The sequence below is a fragment of the Salmo trutta genome, chromosome 32 (genome assembly GCF_901001165.1).
Source record: "Salmo trutta chromosome 32, fSalTru1.1, whole genome shotgun sequence".
In the NCBI taxonomy this organism is placed as follows: domain Eukaryota; kingdom Metazoa; phylum Chordata; class Actinopteri; order Salmoniformes; family Salmonidae; genus Salmo; species Salmo trutta.
In genome coordinates this window covers 3561057-3576304 of record NC_042988.1, presented here as the reverse complement: position 1 = coordinate 3576304, position 15248 = coordinate 3561057, and the positions used below count along the sequence as shown (strand labels likewise).

At 44.4% G+C, this 15248-nt stretch overlaps 3 protein-coding genes across 4 annotated transcripts in view; 2 read left to right on the top strand and 1 right to left on the bottom strand.

Annotated features, from left to right (window-relative positions):
- Positions 1 to 13029, top strand: part of LOC115170793 (THO complex subunit 6 homolog) — a 27571-nt gene extending 14542 nt beyond the window's left edge. Inside the window, exon 14 of the mRNA XM_029727088.1 lies at positions 12992 to 13029. The gene's annotated coding sequence lies outside the window, so the exon portion shown is untranslated. The remainder of the gene's footprint in view (positions 1 to 12991) is intronic.
- Positions 905 to 7460, top strand: LOC115170791 (E3 ubiquitin-protein ligase RNF25). Its single transcript, XM_029727085.1, has 10 exons — positions 905 to 981; positions 3664 to 3735; positions 4335 to 4431; positions 4887 to 4954; positions 5089 to 5158; positions 5409 to 5480; positions 5702 to 5848; positions 6025 to 6114; positions 6306 to 6443; positions 6561 to 7460. Exons 1-10 carry the CDS (start codon positions 911 to 913, stop codon positions 7356 to 7358), a joined length of 1623 nt encoding a protein of 540 aa, XP_029582945.1. The 5' UTR covers positions 905 to 910; the 3' UTR covers positions 7359 to 7460.
- LOC115170795 (putative carbonic anhydrase 3) lies at positions 7572 to 15248 on the bottom strand. 2 transcript variants are annotated; one of them, XM_029727089.1, is made up of 9 exons: positions 15101 to 15248; positions 14921 to 14966; positions 14799 to 14825; positions 14483 to 14659; positions 14136 to 14290; positions 12867 to 12956; positions 12486 to 12558; positions 12113 to 12276; positions 7572 to 7930 (listed from the first exon to the last, which is right to left on the bottom strand). In XM_029727089.1, exons 1-9 carry the CDS (start codon positions 15113 to 15115, stop codon positions 7739 to 7741), a joined length of 939 nt encoding a protein of 312 aa, XP_029582949.1. In that variant the 5' UTR covers positions 15116 to 15248; the 3' UTR covers positions 7572 to 7738. The 2 variants fall into 2 exon arrangements, with proteins under 2 accessions (XP_029582949.1, XP_029582950.1); XM_029727090.1 differs by lacking the exon at positions 14799 to 14825.

Below are 15248 nucleotides of genomic sequence, written 5' to 3'. Positions count from 1 at the left end.
ATTGTTGTCCTGGCACCACACTGCCAGTTCTCTGATCCCCTCCCTATAGGCTGTCTCATTGCTGTCCGTGATCAGACCTACCACTGTTGTGTCGTCAGCGAACCTAATGATAGTGTTGGAGTTGTGTTTGGCCACGCAGTCGTGGGTGAACAGGGAGTACAGGATGGGACTAAGTACACACCCCTGAGGGGCTCCAGTGTTGAGGATCAGCGTGGCAGATGTGTTGTTGCCTACCCTTACCACCTGGGGACAGCCCGTCAGGAAGTCCAGGATCCAGTTACAGAGGGGGGTGTTTATTCCCAGGGTCCTTAGCTTAGTGATGAGCTTCGTGGGCACTATGGTGTTGAATGCTGAGATGTAGTCAATGAACAGCATTCTCACATAGGTGTTCCTTTTGTCCAAGTGGGAAAGGGCAGTGTTCCTGGAGTGCTCTGTAAGGGTGAAGGCGATTGAGGTGGCAAAAGTTAGAGCAGTCATTTGAATCTCCTATGCAGAGGCGATTAAAATAATTGAGAAAACAAGTGATGCTAGTGAAGATATGGTAGTGTATGCAACACAGCCAGTAGTAAATGTTTGCTGCCAGTCAAAAGACACCCTGTATGGCACAAGTCTCAAAGAAGTCTAAGAAACTGGACATTTTTGTGGCTGTGGCAGAAAGTTTGGGGGATTTAAGGATTTTACATCTGAAGACTTGCAAGGGGTACTGGTGCAGGAAGACCCGCCCTCCCAGGTTCCCCTTGAGCCTGTGTAGGGATCAGATCTGTTTAATTTTTTTAACAGAAATGTTGTTTGATTTAGTTTATTAATACCTTTTTTGGGGTAATTTGGAAGTTTTTTGGGGGGTATTTAGTTCCATTTTTGGTAATGCTGTTTCCATCCCGCACAGTAGGTGTCGGCATACACATTTAAAATGTGCGATCGCCAATGTACCATAGAAGAAGTAGTCCCGGTCGGTAGAACGAAGATGGCAGCTGAAAGCGAGTGAGTTTGTTGATGAGAGCGTGTAGGTGGAGAAAATGTGTCAAATGCCTGTATAATACGTTCATTCATATTCAATACCATTTAATTGAAAATGTATCTTCAAATGATATGTACGTTGTAGATTGTGGTTAGCTAGCTATGTGTCGCTAGCTCCGGCGGCTAGCTGGCTAGCGTTAGCTACAACCAGTTAACTAAACAACACAGCTGAGTGCAGGGGGTAATGCCATGCAGGGTATAATGCATGTTGTGATCATACGAAAAGGCTCTTGCAAGCAAGCTGTTTGTTCCACATTGTAATTTACCAAAGAGATGACGTTACATACAGTGCTAGTTAGCTGACATCATTTAGGAAAATACACAACGTTTATATCGGCTTGAACCAGAATCTGGCCTTAAAGGAGACGTTGAACGTGGCGAGGAGAATCGCCATGTTCAATCTCCTGTAAAACCAGATTCTGGTTCAGTGCTGCGTCGTTCCGTGTCATTTCAGCAAGCCACGACACCCACTATCTCAGATTGTTCTGAAATAATTGTCGTAGTTAGAAACCGATAACATTAGCATTCCTGACACATTGTTTTGCTGAAATGTAATTGATCTGAGAAATGAATAAGATTGATTACACCAAAATTGGCAATTTAAATGTATGGAATTCATAATATCCAATAAATATAGTACCTAACATCTGGTTTTGACCAAACTTTTTTCTAACAATGAGTAAACCATGAAAAATCCAAGGAAATGGTCAAACGCCAGCCATGGACCCCTCGCACCAAACCCACCGCAACAACGTGTGACAAGTTGTATGGAGCTGCGGCTCGTAGTGTTGTTTCGTTGTTTTATGTAATGTATTCTCATAGAATTAGTAGATTTTTATTTTTCTCCTGGTCAGAGAAATTACTCATTGAAATTGTTAGGTTTATGTCCTATCCTGCATTCTGATATTACCAGGTTCTGACCACTAGATGGTGGTGTTCCTGCTAGTATGTGATGAGTATTTATTTATTTATTTATTTTAAACAGCCCCTCAATGTTAAAGGGATGTTTAATCAAAATCACAATTACATTGGTTTCCTTACCCAGTAAGTGGTTTATGGACAAGGACAGCAACCCATGCTTTTGGTTTTGTTTACCTGGCCACTGTTTCAAATGCTAACGTCTTAGCATTTGTGACACAAATCCAATGCAAGTCAATGGGACAGTGCCTAACAGAAAGTCTACATCCCCATGGATTTCTTCACATTTTGTTACAAAGTGGGATTAAAATGGTTTAATTGTCATTTTGTCAACAATCTACGCAAAGTACTCTGTCAAACTGGAAGAAAAAAATATATATTTTGAATTTTTCAAGATTAATGAAAAATTAAACACACCTTAATTAGATAGGTATTCACACACCTGAGTCAATGTTAGGAACAACTTACGATTATACCTGTGAGTCTTCTTGGGTTAGTCTCATAAGAGCTTTGCAGGCTGTATCACATCCGGCCGTGATTGAGAGTCCCATAGGGCGTAGCACAATTGGCCCAGCATCGGCCGGAGTAGGCCGTCATTGTAAATAAGAATTAGTTCTTAACAGACTTGCCTAGTTAAATCAAAATTCTTCATGCTCTGTCAAGGTTTTGGGTATCATGGCTTGACAGCAATTTTCAAGTCTTGCCATAGATTTTCAAGAAACTACTGAGTACGTCTCAACTGTAACTTGGCCACTCGGGAACATTCATTTGGCTTTGTGTGTAGGTTGTTGTCCTGCTGAAAGGGGAATTCCTGTCCTAGTGTCTGGCGTTGGGCAGACTGAATGTTTTCCTCTAGGATTTAGCTTCGCTCCATTTCTTATTTTCATCCTGAAAAACTCCCCAGTCTCTGCCGATGTCAAACATACCCTTACCACGAGGCAGCCACCACTATGCTTGAAAATAAGGAGGCAGTTACTCAGATGTGTTTGGGGCAAATCCAACACAACAAGGCTTTGCATTTAGGCCAAAAAGTGTATTCATTTGCAGTGTTTTTTTTTGCACTATTACTTTATTCTGTGTGTTTTAATTTTTTTCACTGTCATTTAGGTCATTATTGTGAAGTCTAGGGCTGACCTCATTTAGTCAACTGATCGATTGTTTGGTCGATAGGCTGTTGGTCAACCAAGATTTCTTTAGGCGAGCGTTAGCAAAAATGTCTGATTCACGCCTTTCTAAGTGGACTGATCCATTGTGGAGGCCGTTGGGATGCCATAACTCTAAGACATGTGTTACTGAAATTGTGTATGGTTATATTATGTTTTTTTTTTTTATTGTTGGAAAAAAGTTTGGTCCAAATCAGGTGTTCGACTATTATATGAATCCTATAAATTAAAATAGCCAATTTGGGTGCAATCAATTACTTTAGTTTCTCAGAGATTAAATTATATTTCGAACAAAATCATTTCTGAACAATCTGAGATGGTGGGTGTCAAGCCTCTTTCGTGTGCTTTGAGGTTAAATGACCCTGCTGTCATTTTATAGCCAGCTTTATCATTTACCACACATGATTAACTGAGCTATGCAGGTTCTACATTTTTTTACATTTGGTTTAGCTAGCTAATGATCCTGCACTGCACTAAGTTAATGCGTTACAGTTCAAGCCACTTCTGCTGTAACATCCAGATTGTTGCATCATTCATTGACATTGGCTACATCTCCTCTCTACAGTGTGCTGTCTGAGATCGAGGTTCTCCAGTCCATCTATCTGGATGAGCTGCAGATTAACAGGAGAGATGATGGGTGAGCCACTCAGTTTGATGATAGTGGTGTTCTGGGACATGGGCTAAGTCCTCACTTTGATGGTAGCAAGATTTTGCTGACTCATGAATCTATATAAATACCAGCTGTAGCCTGGTTGCAGATCTGTTTGTGCCCTGGTGTGGCATAGCAACAAATGACAAAATAACTTGGTTCACCTTAAGCACATACAGTACAGATCTGTGACCAGACTATAATACTATAGGCACACAAACACCACACACCATTGTATCAGAGGTGCGGTGTGCTAGTTGGCTATGTTTTATGTCGCGTCACGAGGCTGGACCAGATAGAGGGATATTGCAGGTCTGTTGCATCATACTCAGCTGATTGTTGCGTTCCCTCCCTCTGTATTCAACATCCTGTCCTCCCAACTGCTCTCTGAAGAGGTCTGTCAGCCTTCACACTTAAACAGACATCTCTTTCTGCTCTCTTTTCTGTCTCCGGGTGTTTTACTATATGGTATGACTGATAAGCCTCCCCCGGCCAATGGATAAGACTAGATGATTAGCTGATAGACTTCGGGCTTTGAAGTGGGTGTGTGTGTTTTAATTGACATTCTCTGTTGCTCTCTCTTATAGGGGATGGGAGGTGAGTCTGGTACTATATCCCTCCACGGGTGAAGATTCCCTCTCTCAGTTTGTGCGACTCACCCTAACTTTGACTCTCGACTTGCAGGTATGCTCATATTCCCTTCTTCCTTGTCCTTTGCAATCCATTTGATTGGAAAAAATGATTCCCCGTCCCCTGGCTTAGGTCATGCATTTAGGTTACTTGTGTTAAAAAAAAATAATTGTGTACCCCCTAAATATACTGGCCTTCACTTCTCCTGGAGAGCTACCTACAAGGTGTGTACACTTTTGTGTATTGGTGCAGGGATGTAACAAACGCCTACTTACCCAGTAGCTCTCCAGGACTGGAGTTGAGGGGTCCCTGTGATTTTTTTTTTTTTTTTTATATATATTTTTTTGAGACAACCCTCCATGTAGCAACAACACTTCCTGTCATTGTGAAAGTTTTTCCTCGTGCTTTCATAATTTCCTGTCCTTAGAACCCTGCCCTGTCACTTTCATTCTCAGGACATGCCACTTCCAAATGTTATACGCTGATCTCTCTCTCTCTCTCTCCCTAAGTATCCCTCCTCTCCTCCCTCCATTTCCATCCACAACCCTCGGGGTCTTTCTGATGACAAGCTGTGCAGGTAACGAGAGTAAATCTGTTGTCCTCCATCTTAGGTTCATTGTAGTCTTATCCACTGCTCTGATGAAGGGTAGTTTAATTTTGTTTGTCCCCTGTTGCTTGTATTGCTCCAAGATTTCTCTCTCTCTCTCCCAGTGTGCAGAAATGTCTGCAGACAGAGGCGGAGTCCTGCCTGGGTTCCCCTGTGTTGTACCAGCTCATTGAGGCCAGTTCTCTTTCTCTCCCCCTCTCTCTCCCTGTTTCTCTCATTCTCTCTGTTCTTATTTGAAATCTCTTAGTTTGAGACCGCAATAATTTTAAGAACTGCATTTGTGATATTATAATTAGACCTGTGGATCAAGGATGCCCTTTGTCCTGATTTTTTTATTTTTTTTATTTTTTTAAATTTAGGAATGTATAAATAGAGATGAATATCAAATACCTGACTCGGTCCCTCTTTTTTCTCTCTCTCTCAGAAAGCCAAAGAGATCCTGACGGAGAGCAATATTCCCCATGGCAACTGCGTCATCTGCCTTTACGGGTTTAAGGTGATCTGTTTTAATTAGTATTTCCATTAGTCCACACAAGATGAAAGTTTAAACTAGTCTTCCTGTTTTGAAACTCTCTGTAGCCCATGTTAACACCAATCCAATGCTTTTGAAATCCGTGAGGGGGAGTGAGCAAGTGGACACAAAATGGGACCGCAGCATTGTGTGTGTGTGATGTAAACCTGTGATGTCCTCCCTTGTGTCTTTCTGGTCTGTCCCAGGATGGGGAGGCGTTCACCAAGACCAGATGCTACCACTACTTCCACTCCCACTGCCTAGGCCGCTACATCACCCACTCTGAGACTGAGCTCCAGGAGAGGGAGAAGGAGCTGGAGCAGGACAAGACACGGGAGAGGACCGATGATGAGGTGAAATCAAGTATCCACATACAGCAGTGGAATTGAGGGGGAGTTCCTGAAGTGAAACTGCATTTTTTGGGGGGAGGGGGATGTCGATGTTTTTTTGCTATTTTCCTGTAGATTTTACAGTGACGATTCACTTAGTGGTCATTTTGACTGATGGTTCTTTCTTTCTCCCCCTGTAGGAGCTAACCGTTGTGTGTCCCGTGTGTAGAGAACCTCTGACTTACAACGTTGACCAGCTCCTGTCCAATCCCGCCCCTAGCTTTCCAAAGGTAAAGACACAACTGACAACACACTGTACTGCTATGTTGCTTCTTGTAGCTGTTCTTTTTTTCCTCTACAGTACTGTCATATTTTGGCTTGCAATTTCAACTGCACCACTTACTTGAGGGACACAACACCTTCAATTATAGTGGCTGCTATTGCAAATACATCCATTTGTGCTGACCTCTACTTCACTCAGCTGGAGGGAGCGATGATAGGGGTGGAGTTCCGGCAGAGGTGGGCTGAGCTCCAGAACATTTTGGAGCGTCAGAAAGCAAAAGGCGGGATTATTGACACAGAGGCAGAGTCTAACCGCTTCCTCATACATATTAATGAGGTAAGGAAGCAAGGAGTGGCTTAGCAAAAAATATTAGCTGAAGTGTGTCTGTGCGTGAGCGCGCACTTTCCTGTTAATGTATCTTAATTAAACAACGTTGCGACTTGTTTTTCACAGCCGCCTCCCGACTCGGACAACGTCAGCGCTGACGGGAATGCCTCTCCCAGCCAATCACTGCCCTCCCTTCCCCCTGCCTCCACCAATCAGATCACAGCACCAAAGCTGCAGCACGCTGGCCACTCGCATCGCGGGGGAAGGCCAGGTCACCAGTACTGGCACCAAGGGCCGCAGGGCCACTTCAGGGGCCCGAGGAGGGGAGGGAGAGGCAGGCCCCACACCCACCCAGGGACACCTGTCCCCCCCACCGACCATCTGGACAAACTCTCTCTGTCCTCAGAGAAACATGACAACTTCCACAGCGCTGCTCCTGTCAACTCTCATGACGCACCAATCAAAGCCAGACTTCAGGAGAACTCTAGCCACCCGGAACTGGGACAAGCACAGTTAAGCCAATTGGAGAAGGAAGAAGGGGAGGGACGTACGGAGCTAAGCCAACAAGAGGCTCCAGTTCCTAAAGACGGTCAGCCAATAAGCAAATCAAGCCTGGACACTTCTAAAATGGACATCCCACCTAGCAATGGCATGGAAATGGAGCCTGGGCGAGGCCATAGGGAGAGGGGAAGGAGGAGGGGCCCTCGCAGTTCAGCGCAACAGCCTGACCAATGGCAAGAGAGGTATTTGAGAGGAACGGACCAATGGGATGCTCGGGGGGGCAGGTACCATCGCTACTGGGACGGGCGAGGTCAGCGAAGCAGGGGAGGTGCCAACTACCCCCGTGGCAGAGCTCACATGGCTGGTGGGAGGGGCTTCCATCCGAGTGTGGGAGAGGTGGGGAGAGAGGGTGCTGCTCTATGACAAAGGGGCAAAGGAGGAACTAAGAACAACTATGTCTGTACCTCCATTTACATTCTCGACACACCTAAAATAAAGCTTTGCATTGTCTGGCACCTAAGTGAACCGGTGTGTCCTGTCTTTCCTATTGCCGTTTGAGTTGTTGTCAGTGGGCAGTTTAGTTTACGCTAAAGCATTCTTTTTGCTGCATAAGATACTAATGACAGGGCACACTTGTCTGAGGGAACATACAGTACATTTTATTATTGACAGAAATCGGCTGAAATTGACCTCCCATGAGTATCAAACACTTCAACTTATTTTCCCCACCCTCTTCCTTTTTTCCTCCTGCTTTCCCTCCACCCCTTGTTTCTGCATACCTCCCCTCCCCTGGGCGTCCAGCCTCACCCCCAGCCCAGTAGTAGCAGTAGTAATAGGCCGGGTGAGAGAGCCCCCCTGCTGGAAGTCTGACTGCTGCTAACGCGGCCCAGTGGGGACACTGACACCCCGGGGGAAGCGTAGACGGGGCGCCCGTTGAGGCGCTGCACTGGCCGGTAGATGTCTCTGTACTTCAGTGTTTTAGGAAACAGCTCCACCTGAGAGTGGGACAGGGGTATGAAAGGATTAGCTTAGGCACTGTACATTATGAGGGATACCTGGAGAAAATCGGACGTCTGAAATAAAAATGGATGGCCCTCACTTCAGTAAAATATATTTTTTACGTGACCCTCCCTGAACGCTTGAAAAAAGTGACCCTCCCCTACACCCCAAATAATAATTAGAAGGTGCACTATGCCGAAATCACTCCGCCATTTTCTGGTTGCAAACATTCTAGTAGTTTCAGTGACGAAACAAGCAATGTAGACAATCATACTACCATCTAAACCCCTGTGAAATATACATTACATGGCCAAAAGTATGTGGACACCTGCTTGTCGAACATCTCATTCCAAAGTCATGGGCATTAATACGGAGTTGGTTCCCCCCCTTTGCTGCTGTAACAGCCTCCATTCTTCTAGGAAGGCTTTCTACTAGATGTTGAAACATTGCTGCAGGGACTTGCTTCAATTCAGCCACGAGCATTAGTGAGGGCACTGATGTTGGGCGGTCAGGCCTGGCTCGCTGTCGGCATTCCAATTCATCCCGAAGGTATTTGATGGGGTTGAGGTCGGGGCTCTGTGCAGGTCAGTCAAGTTCTTCCACACCGATCTCGACAAACCATTTCTGTATGGACCTCGCTTTGTGCACAGGGGCATTGTCATGCTGAAACAGGAAAACATGCTGAAACAGGGCCTTCCCCAAACTGTTGCCACAAAGTTGGAAACACAGAATTGTCTAGAATGACATTGTATGCTGTAGCGTTAAGATTTCCCTTCACTGCAACTAAGGGGTTTAGCCCAAACCACAGCCCCAGACCATTATTCCTCCTCCGCCAAACTTTAGTTGGCACTATGCATTGGGGCAGGTAGCGTTCTCCTGGCATCCGCCAAACCCAGATTTGTCCGTCGGACTGCCACTCCAGAGAATGCGTTCCCACTGCTCCAGAGTCCAATGGTGGCGAGATTTACACCAATCCAGCCGACGCTTGGCATCGCGCATGGTGATCCTAGGCTTGTGTGTGGCTGCTCGGCCATGGAAACCCCTTTCATGAAGCTCCCGACAAACAGAGGCAGTTTGGAATTTGGCCGTGAGTGAGTGTTGCAACCGAGGACAGATTATTTTTTTTACCTACTACGAGCTCAGCACTCGGTGGTCCCCTTCTGTGAGCTTGTGCGGCCTACCACTTAGCGGCTGAGCCGTTGTTGCCCCTAGATGTTTCCACTTCACAATAACAGCACTTACAGATGACCCGGGCAGCTCAAGCAGGGCAGGAATTTGACGAACTGACTTGTTGGAAAGGTGGCATCCTATGACGGTGCCACGTTGAAAGTCACTGAGCTCTTCAGTAAAGCCGTTCTACTGCCAATGTTTGTCTATGGAGATTGCATGGCTGTGTGCTTGATTTTCTACACCTGTCAGCAATGGGTGATATATATATAGCCGAATCCACTCATCTGAATGGGTGTCCACATACAATACTTTTGGTTATGGAAAATACACTATTTTCAGCTTTTTGAAGCTGGTGTACCAAACCTAATGTAAAAGATGCAAAGGTTAAACTTAAGAACAGGACGCATAGAAATAGCGAACAGAACAGATCTACCGCGTCTTAGACTTGCTTTCCATGAGAATGACAGATCTATAACTCACATTTCTATGTGAATTTTGTTGGTCACCAAAAAAGGAACATATTGCAGCATTAAAACAAAGTGGATAGCAGAGAACATGCCTACTGTTTACCCTCACTCCTAGGACAGACCAGAGCCTTAGATATGCAGTTTAAGAAACTGTTCTTCGTTTTGTAAGCTTTACATGGCAAAGTAGCCAGAAGGTTGAGGATTCGCAGACCACTGCTGACAGGGGTGAAAAGATCTCAATTTTACTAAAAGCACTACATGAATACAGTATATCTTCTTAAATGCGACCCAAGAAAAAATTGCCTTGTATAAACGCATTTCATGCAATTCTACGTCATTTTATATGACTGGAGATGAGCAGAATCTTTTTAAATTCCACAACAGAGCATGACAATGAATGAATGCATGCTGCAGCATCTGAGATGGTTTGATTTCTATACAGGCTAATATAAAAAAAATAGGATAGTCTAAGTCCTTCTCATCTTCGCGCGCTCTCTCTCTCTCAAACTGAACAGGACATCAGTAGGCCTAGTCCGCACGCACAGATATAGAATTTTTGGGACAAATACTATTTTTTTGCAGAATAAGCCTTTGACTTTCTTCCAGAAGGGCCACCGTATACAGCACCGCCATTGGTTAGGCAGCACAAAATGATTTACATCGGCAAGAACAGGGCAGGCCAGTGCTCATGAATATGGTAGCCTAGTTTTATATACACGCTGCCTGTGCATTTTCCCCAGGACCGAGTTTGGGAAACGTTGGCCTAGGCCTATAGTACTTCTACTTCCGGCGCCGACAGAGATGGCCGCCTCGCTTCGCGTTCCTCAAACTGAAATGGTCCACCCACGCAGACAGCGTGGTGAAGAAGGCGCAGTAGCGCCTCTTCAACCTCAGGAGGCTGAAGAAATTCGGCTTGTCACCAAAAACACTCACAAACTTTTACAGATGCATAATCGAGAGCATCCTGTCGGGCTGTATCACCGCCTGGTACGGCAGCTGCTCCGCCCATAACCGGAAGGCTCTCCAGAGGGTAGTGAGGTCTGCACAACGCATCACCAGGTGCAAACTACCTGCCCTCCAGGACACCTACACCACCCGATGTCACAGGAAGGCCAAAAAGATCATCAAGGACAACAACCACCCGAGCCACTGCCTGTTCACCCCGTTATCATCCAGAAGGCGAGGTCAGTACAGGTGCATCAAAGCGGGGACCGAGAGACTGAAAAACAGCTTCTATCTCAAGGCCATCAGACTGTTAAACAGCCATCACTAACATTGAGTGGCTGCTGCCAACATACTGACTCAACTCCACCCACTTTAATAATGGAAAAATTGATGTAATCAATTTATTTACATTTTAGCAGACGCTCTTATCCAGAGCAACTTACAGTAGTGAATGCATACATTTCATAATTTTTTTTTTTTCCGTACTGGTCCCCCGTGGGAATCGAACCCACAACCCTGGCGTTGCAAACACCACGATCTACCAACTAAGCCACCACTAGCCACTTTATATTATATAATGTTTACTTACCCTACATTACTCATCTCATATGTATATACTGTACTCTATACCAACTACTGCATCTTGCCATCTGATGTAATTAAATGTATCACTAACCACTTTAAACAATGCCACTTTATATAATGTTTTCATACCCTACATTACTCATCTCATATGTATATACTGTACTCTATACCATCTACTGCATCTTGCCTATGCGTTCGGCCATCACTCATTTATATATTTATATGTACATATTCGTATTCATTCTTTTACACTTGTGTGTATAAGGTAGTTGTTGTGAAATTGGTAGATTACTTGTTAGATATTACTGCATGGTCGGAACTAGAAGCACAAGCATTTCGCTACACTCGCATTAACATCTGCTAACCATGTGTATGTGACAAATAAAATTGATTTGGGATTTGATTTGATAACATGAATAAAGGCAAATCACCTGGTTGTGACTGTGTAGTATAGGCTATAGATCACTTGATTGAGACCACACTAGGCGCACTTGATATTGCGCGCCCAGCAGAGAATCAGGGATGAGGGGCAGCAATGGGCACACATCGAGATATAAGCAACTAATTCTCAAACACTGAGCAATATGACATTTAATCTATTTACAAATGACATGACCCTCCCCTGGACTAAATAAAAAAAATACGAAACACTCCCCGACTGAAATTGGAAAAAGCACGAACCTCCCCCATTTTCCTCTGGGTAACAATTGTGTAAATTTCAACCGCTCCCTTAGGCTTCTTCAATGGCCCAGGAAAATATAATAAAGCTGCAAACTTATCTTTTATTTGACATACGTTTCACTAAGGAGAACGCTTGTTGGAGTGTAATCCCAACCAATCGACAAGTCAGCCCACCACTCACTCACTCACTCACCCTCAGCGGGGTTGAAAGAAACCGTAAGCATACGGTTTTCAGGAAGCGGAGGTGAAGACTCAAACCGGATGCTTCCCGTTTCTTCCAGCTCCGCTCGGGCTTTTCTTTTACGCCTGCTACGTTAGGTTACCACTAACTAGATCTCTCCGTATCTTGATTGGCTCTTCGAACACGGTCCATACCACCACTTCATCGCAGGTGGGGGTGGTCAGAGAACCCTGGTAGCGGTAGAACTTGGTGAGGTCCACACTTCCTAGCAGATCACTGATGGATAGTGGCTGCACTATCTCAACTGATGAACCTGAGACATAAGGAGAGGGCTGTAGTGTGAAAAATACTAGTAACATCACCACCAAGGGGAGATGGCTCTCCCTTTGTTAGTGCCCTAAAAGCAATGGTGGTTTCACTTTGCTCTTGCACCCTCTGTCTCTGCAAATTCTAATTAGCTACATTGGTATAAAAATACAGAATATAAGTACTTTAAAGTTAGCTGGTACCACTGCTCCTCACCCTTCTCTGTTATATTCAGCAGATATGATGTCAAAGTCCTCCAGGATTCCACATGCCATTGGTCGCCTGTCACCTGGAATCCATGGAGTGTGTTGATGATAGCATGGATAACAAGCAGTGAAGGCTGGTGAGAGGAGCTATAGGAGGACGGGCTCATTGTAACGGCTGGAACGCATCAAACACATGGTAACAACGTGTTTGATTCCGTTCCATTGATTCCATTCCAGCCATTACGATGATCCCGTCCTCCTATAGCTCCTCCCACCGGCCTCCTCTGATAACAAGGTATTCTGCCATAACTCCTATTACTAGGTGAAGAATCATAACTCTGTCATAGTATTGTCATCATCAGTGTAGAACTGTTGTGACGTAGAGACGTACATCTATGAAGAATCCAAACACTGCTACCCTCTCCGGGTCAGTCTTAGCCTGCTCCATTGTCAAGCCTTCCTTCAGTGTCACAAGGTGGATCTGAAATCCAACAGAGTCACATCATATAGGACACAACACACACACACACACACACACAGTGATGTGTATTCATGGATCCCAAGGGAAGCCAGGCTTCCCAAAAAAACTTGACCAAGAAAAATTGAATAAAGCATAAAATAATTTGGCTTTCGTCTCTGTGTTTCAACATTTTCCTTCAATTCGCAAGAGGCTGATTGTATCTCACAGGAGAAAGCTAAATTAGCCATGGATGGAGATAGGGATTTGGACTTGTGGTTTTACTTAATTCTCCGTACTGGCCAATGATTATCACGTCGATTCTGGTCCAACCATTAATTCATACATTGTTGTTCCCCTGGCCTGAGAGGACGGAAGTTCAATATGTAGCTAGATGTAGAAGGCTAATGTTAACTAGCTAACGTTGCACAAGAATGGAAGTTAGGCTAGCGAGCAGGCATTTTAGCCAGGTAGCCTAGGACAACAAAAAATGTAAGCGTGTATGTACTGTATGACATTTCGTCAACATGAAAGAAAGGAGGATGGCATTGGTGTTTCTCTACAAGTAGGGTGAGTCAACATGTTTTTGTACTTGCACAAACGTGCACACAAACACACACGCACACAGAAATCAGAACCATGGGCAGCCACATCATATTTAGCTTACATTGATTGGACTAAATCGTTTTTGGTATCTTTTAGTTGTCACTGTATTAGACTAAGCAGAGGTGATTTGATGATGTTGACATGTTGAAGTTGAAATGGTGCTGGAATAGTGGAGGCAGCTCCTGTTTTCTTTGTGACTTGCTCTAACTCTCTATGGTAAAAAATCAATAGTTTTTTAGTGGCCCAAAAATGTCAGAAATATTAACTTGCTTGACCAAGCTGTAGGTCATGCAACTGTCTTACTGTACATGCAATATGCTTTGTGGACTTCACTGGACAGAGGTTGCTATCAGGTTTTGTGATAAAACAAAGGTGTGGTTTAATTTATTCTTCCACTTTGTCTTATTGTCTCTGCCTTTAGGCCTATATGTCATGGTTGCAAGACATATGAATTAACAGGTAATAGAGCAAACAACACAATTATCACAACACATGGGTTGTAATATGGCTTTTGGGGGGGCTTGGCTTCCCCAGTGATTTTACCCACGCACCGCAACTGCACACGCACTCTCTCTCTCTTCTAGTACAGTATCTCACCTCCATGGGGTATCTGACTGAATCCACTGTGTGCTCAGAGCCTGGGTGGCACAGTGAGTCGCCTCCCCAGTGGAAATGCATCATGACGGCCGTGTAGCCATGAGGGAGCCCCCCTCCTCTCACCTCCATCAGGCCCTCCTCTAACACACAGCTCACTGGGAGGACGAAAATAAGTTGTGGTATTACCGTAGTATACGTTATTATGGTATTGTGTATTCACTAACAACTGTTAATGAGTAAATGATACCTGTGTCCTGAGCTACTGAGATTACTTTAAAGAAGACTAGACAACACATGTCCTACAGACACACTAAGGACAGGACCAAGGAGATTCACCACAAGAGTACCTGTGTGTCCATTGTTGGTGAGGAACCTGATGCTGTGTGGATTAGTGATGTCACTGAAGGTGAGGTTGCGGAGACTGGGGTCAAAGGTCAGCTGGTTAGTATCAATGTTGATCGGCGACTGTCTGACCCCACCACACTGAGAGTTGGGAAGGGAGGGCCAGAAAGAGGGGCTGTTCTCTAAAAGAGAGAAAGAAAAAGAAAGCCTGTGTCAGGTTAAATGTTTGCTGGCCTGAACTGTGTTTGTGTAGCACAGCACAGCTATGAGATGACTGAAGAGTAATGGACTGAGGTGAAGTCTGAACTAGTGAAGTCTTACCACAGCCATTGTGGCACCAGGGCTGGTCTAAAAGTAACACATTTGAAAATACATATAATTAATAGAAAATATCTTAATATTCATGAAACTTTAAAAAAAAGTTGTTTTGGAAGGCTACGCACCTGCTATAGCTCGTGAACAGAGATAGAGGATAATACACACAGATGTCTGAAAAGCAAATATAAATACAATGTAGCATAAAGATGCATGAAACTATCTTTGTTATCTCTATGATTAGATTTCTGTCAAAATGTAGCCATATCAAGATCCCTAAATGTATGATTTTAAAAATGATTTCTTACCCACTTGTACAACATAGTTTCATAAGTTGAATTAATAACCACATTAATATTGAAAATACATGTTCTTATGCCTAGCTACAGCCTGCATTGCCCAACCGCCAAAACGACTTTTCAAGGCTGTGTGGAACGTTATAACAAGTGTGTAGTG

Coding starts and splice junctions, on each gene's coding strand:
- LOC115170791 (XM_029727085.1), top strand. CDS start 911: ATGTGCGATCGCCAATGTACCATAGAAGAAGTAGTCCCGGTCGGTAGA. Junction 982..3,663: donor AAGATGGCAGCTGAAAGCGA/GTGAGTTTGTTG, acceptor TCCTCTCTACAG/TGTGCTGTCTGAGATCGAGG. Junction 5,849..6,024: donor GGGAGAGGACCGATGATGAG/GTGAAATCAAGT, acceptor CTCCCCCTGTAG/GAGCTAACCGTTGTGTGTCC.
- LOC115170795 (XM_029727089.1), bottom strand. Junction 14,826..14,920: donor CTGTTCACGAGCTATAGCAG/GTGCGTAGCCTT, acceptor TGTTACTTTTAG/ACCAGCCCTGGTGCCACAAT. Junction 14,291..14,482: donor CACCAACAATGGACACACAG/GTACTCTTGTGG, acceptor TCGTCCTCCCAG/TGAGCTGTGTGTTAGAGGAG.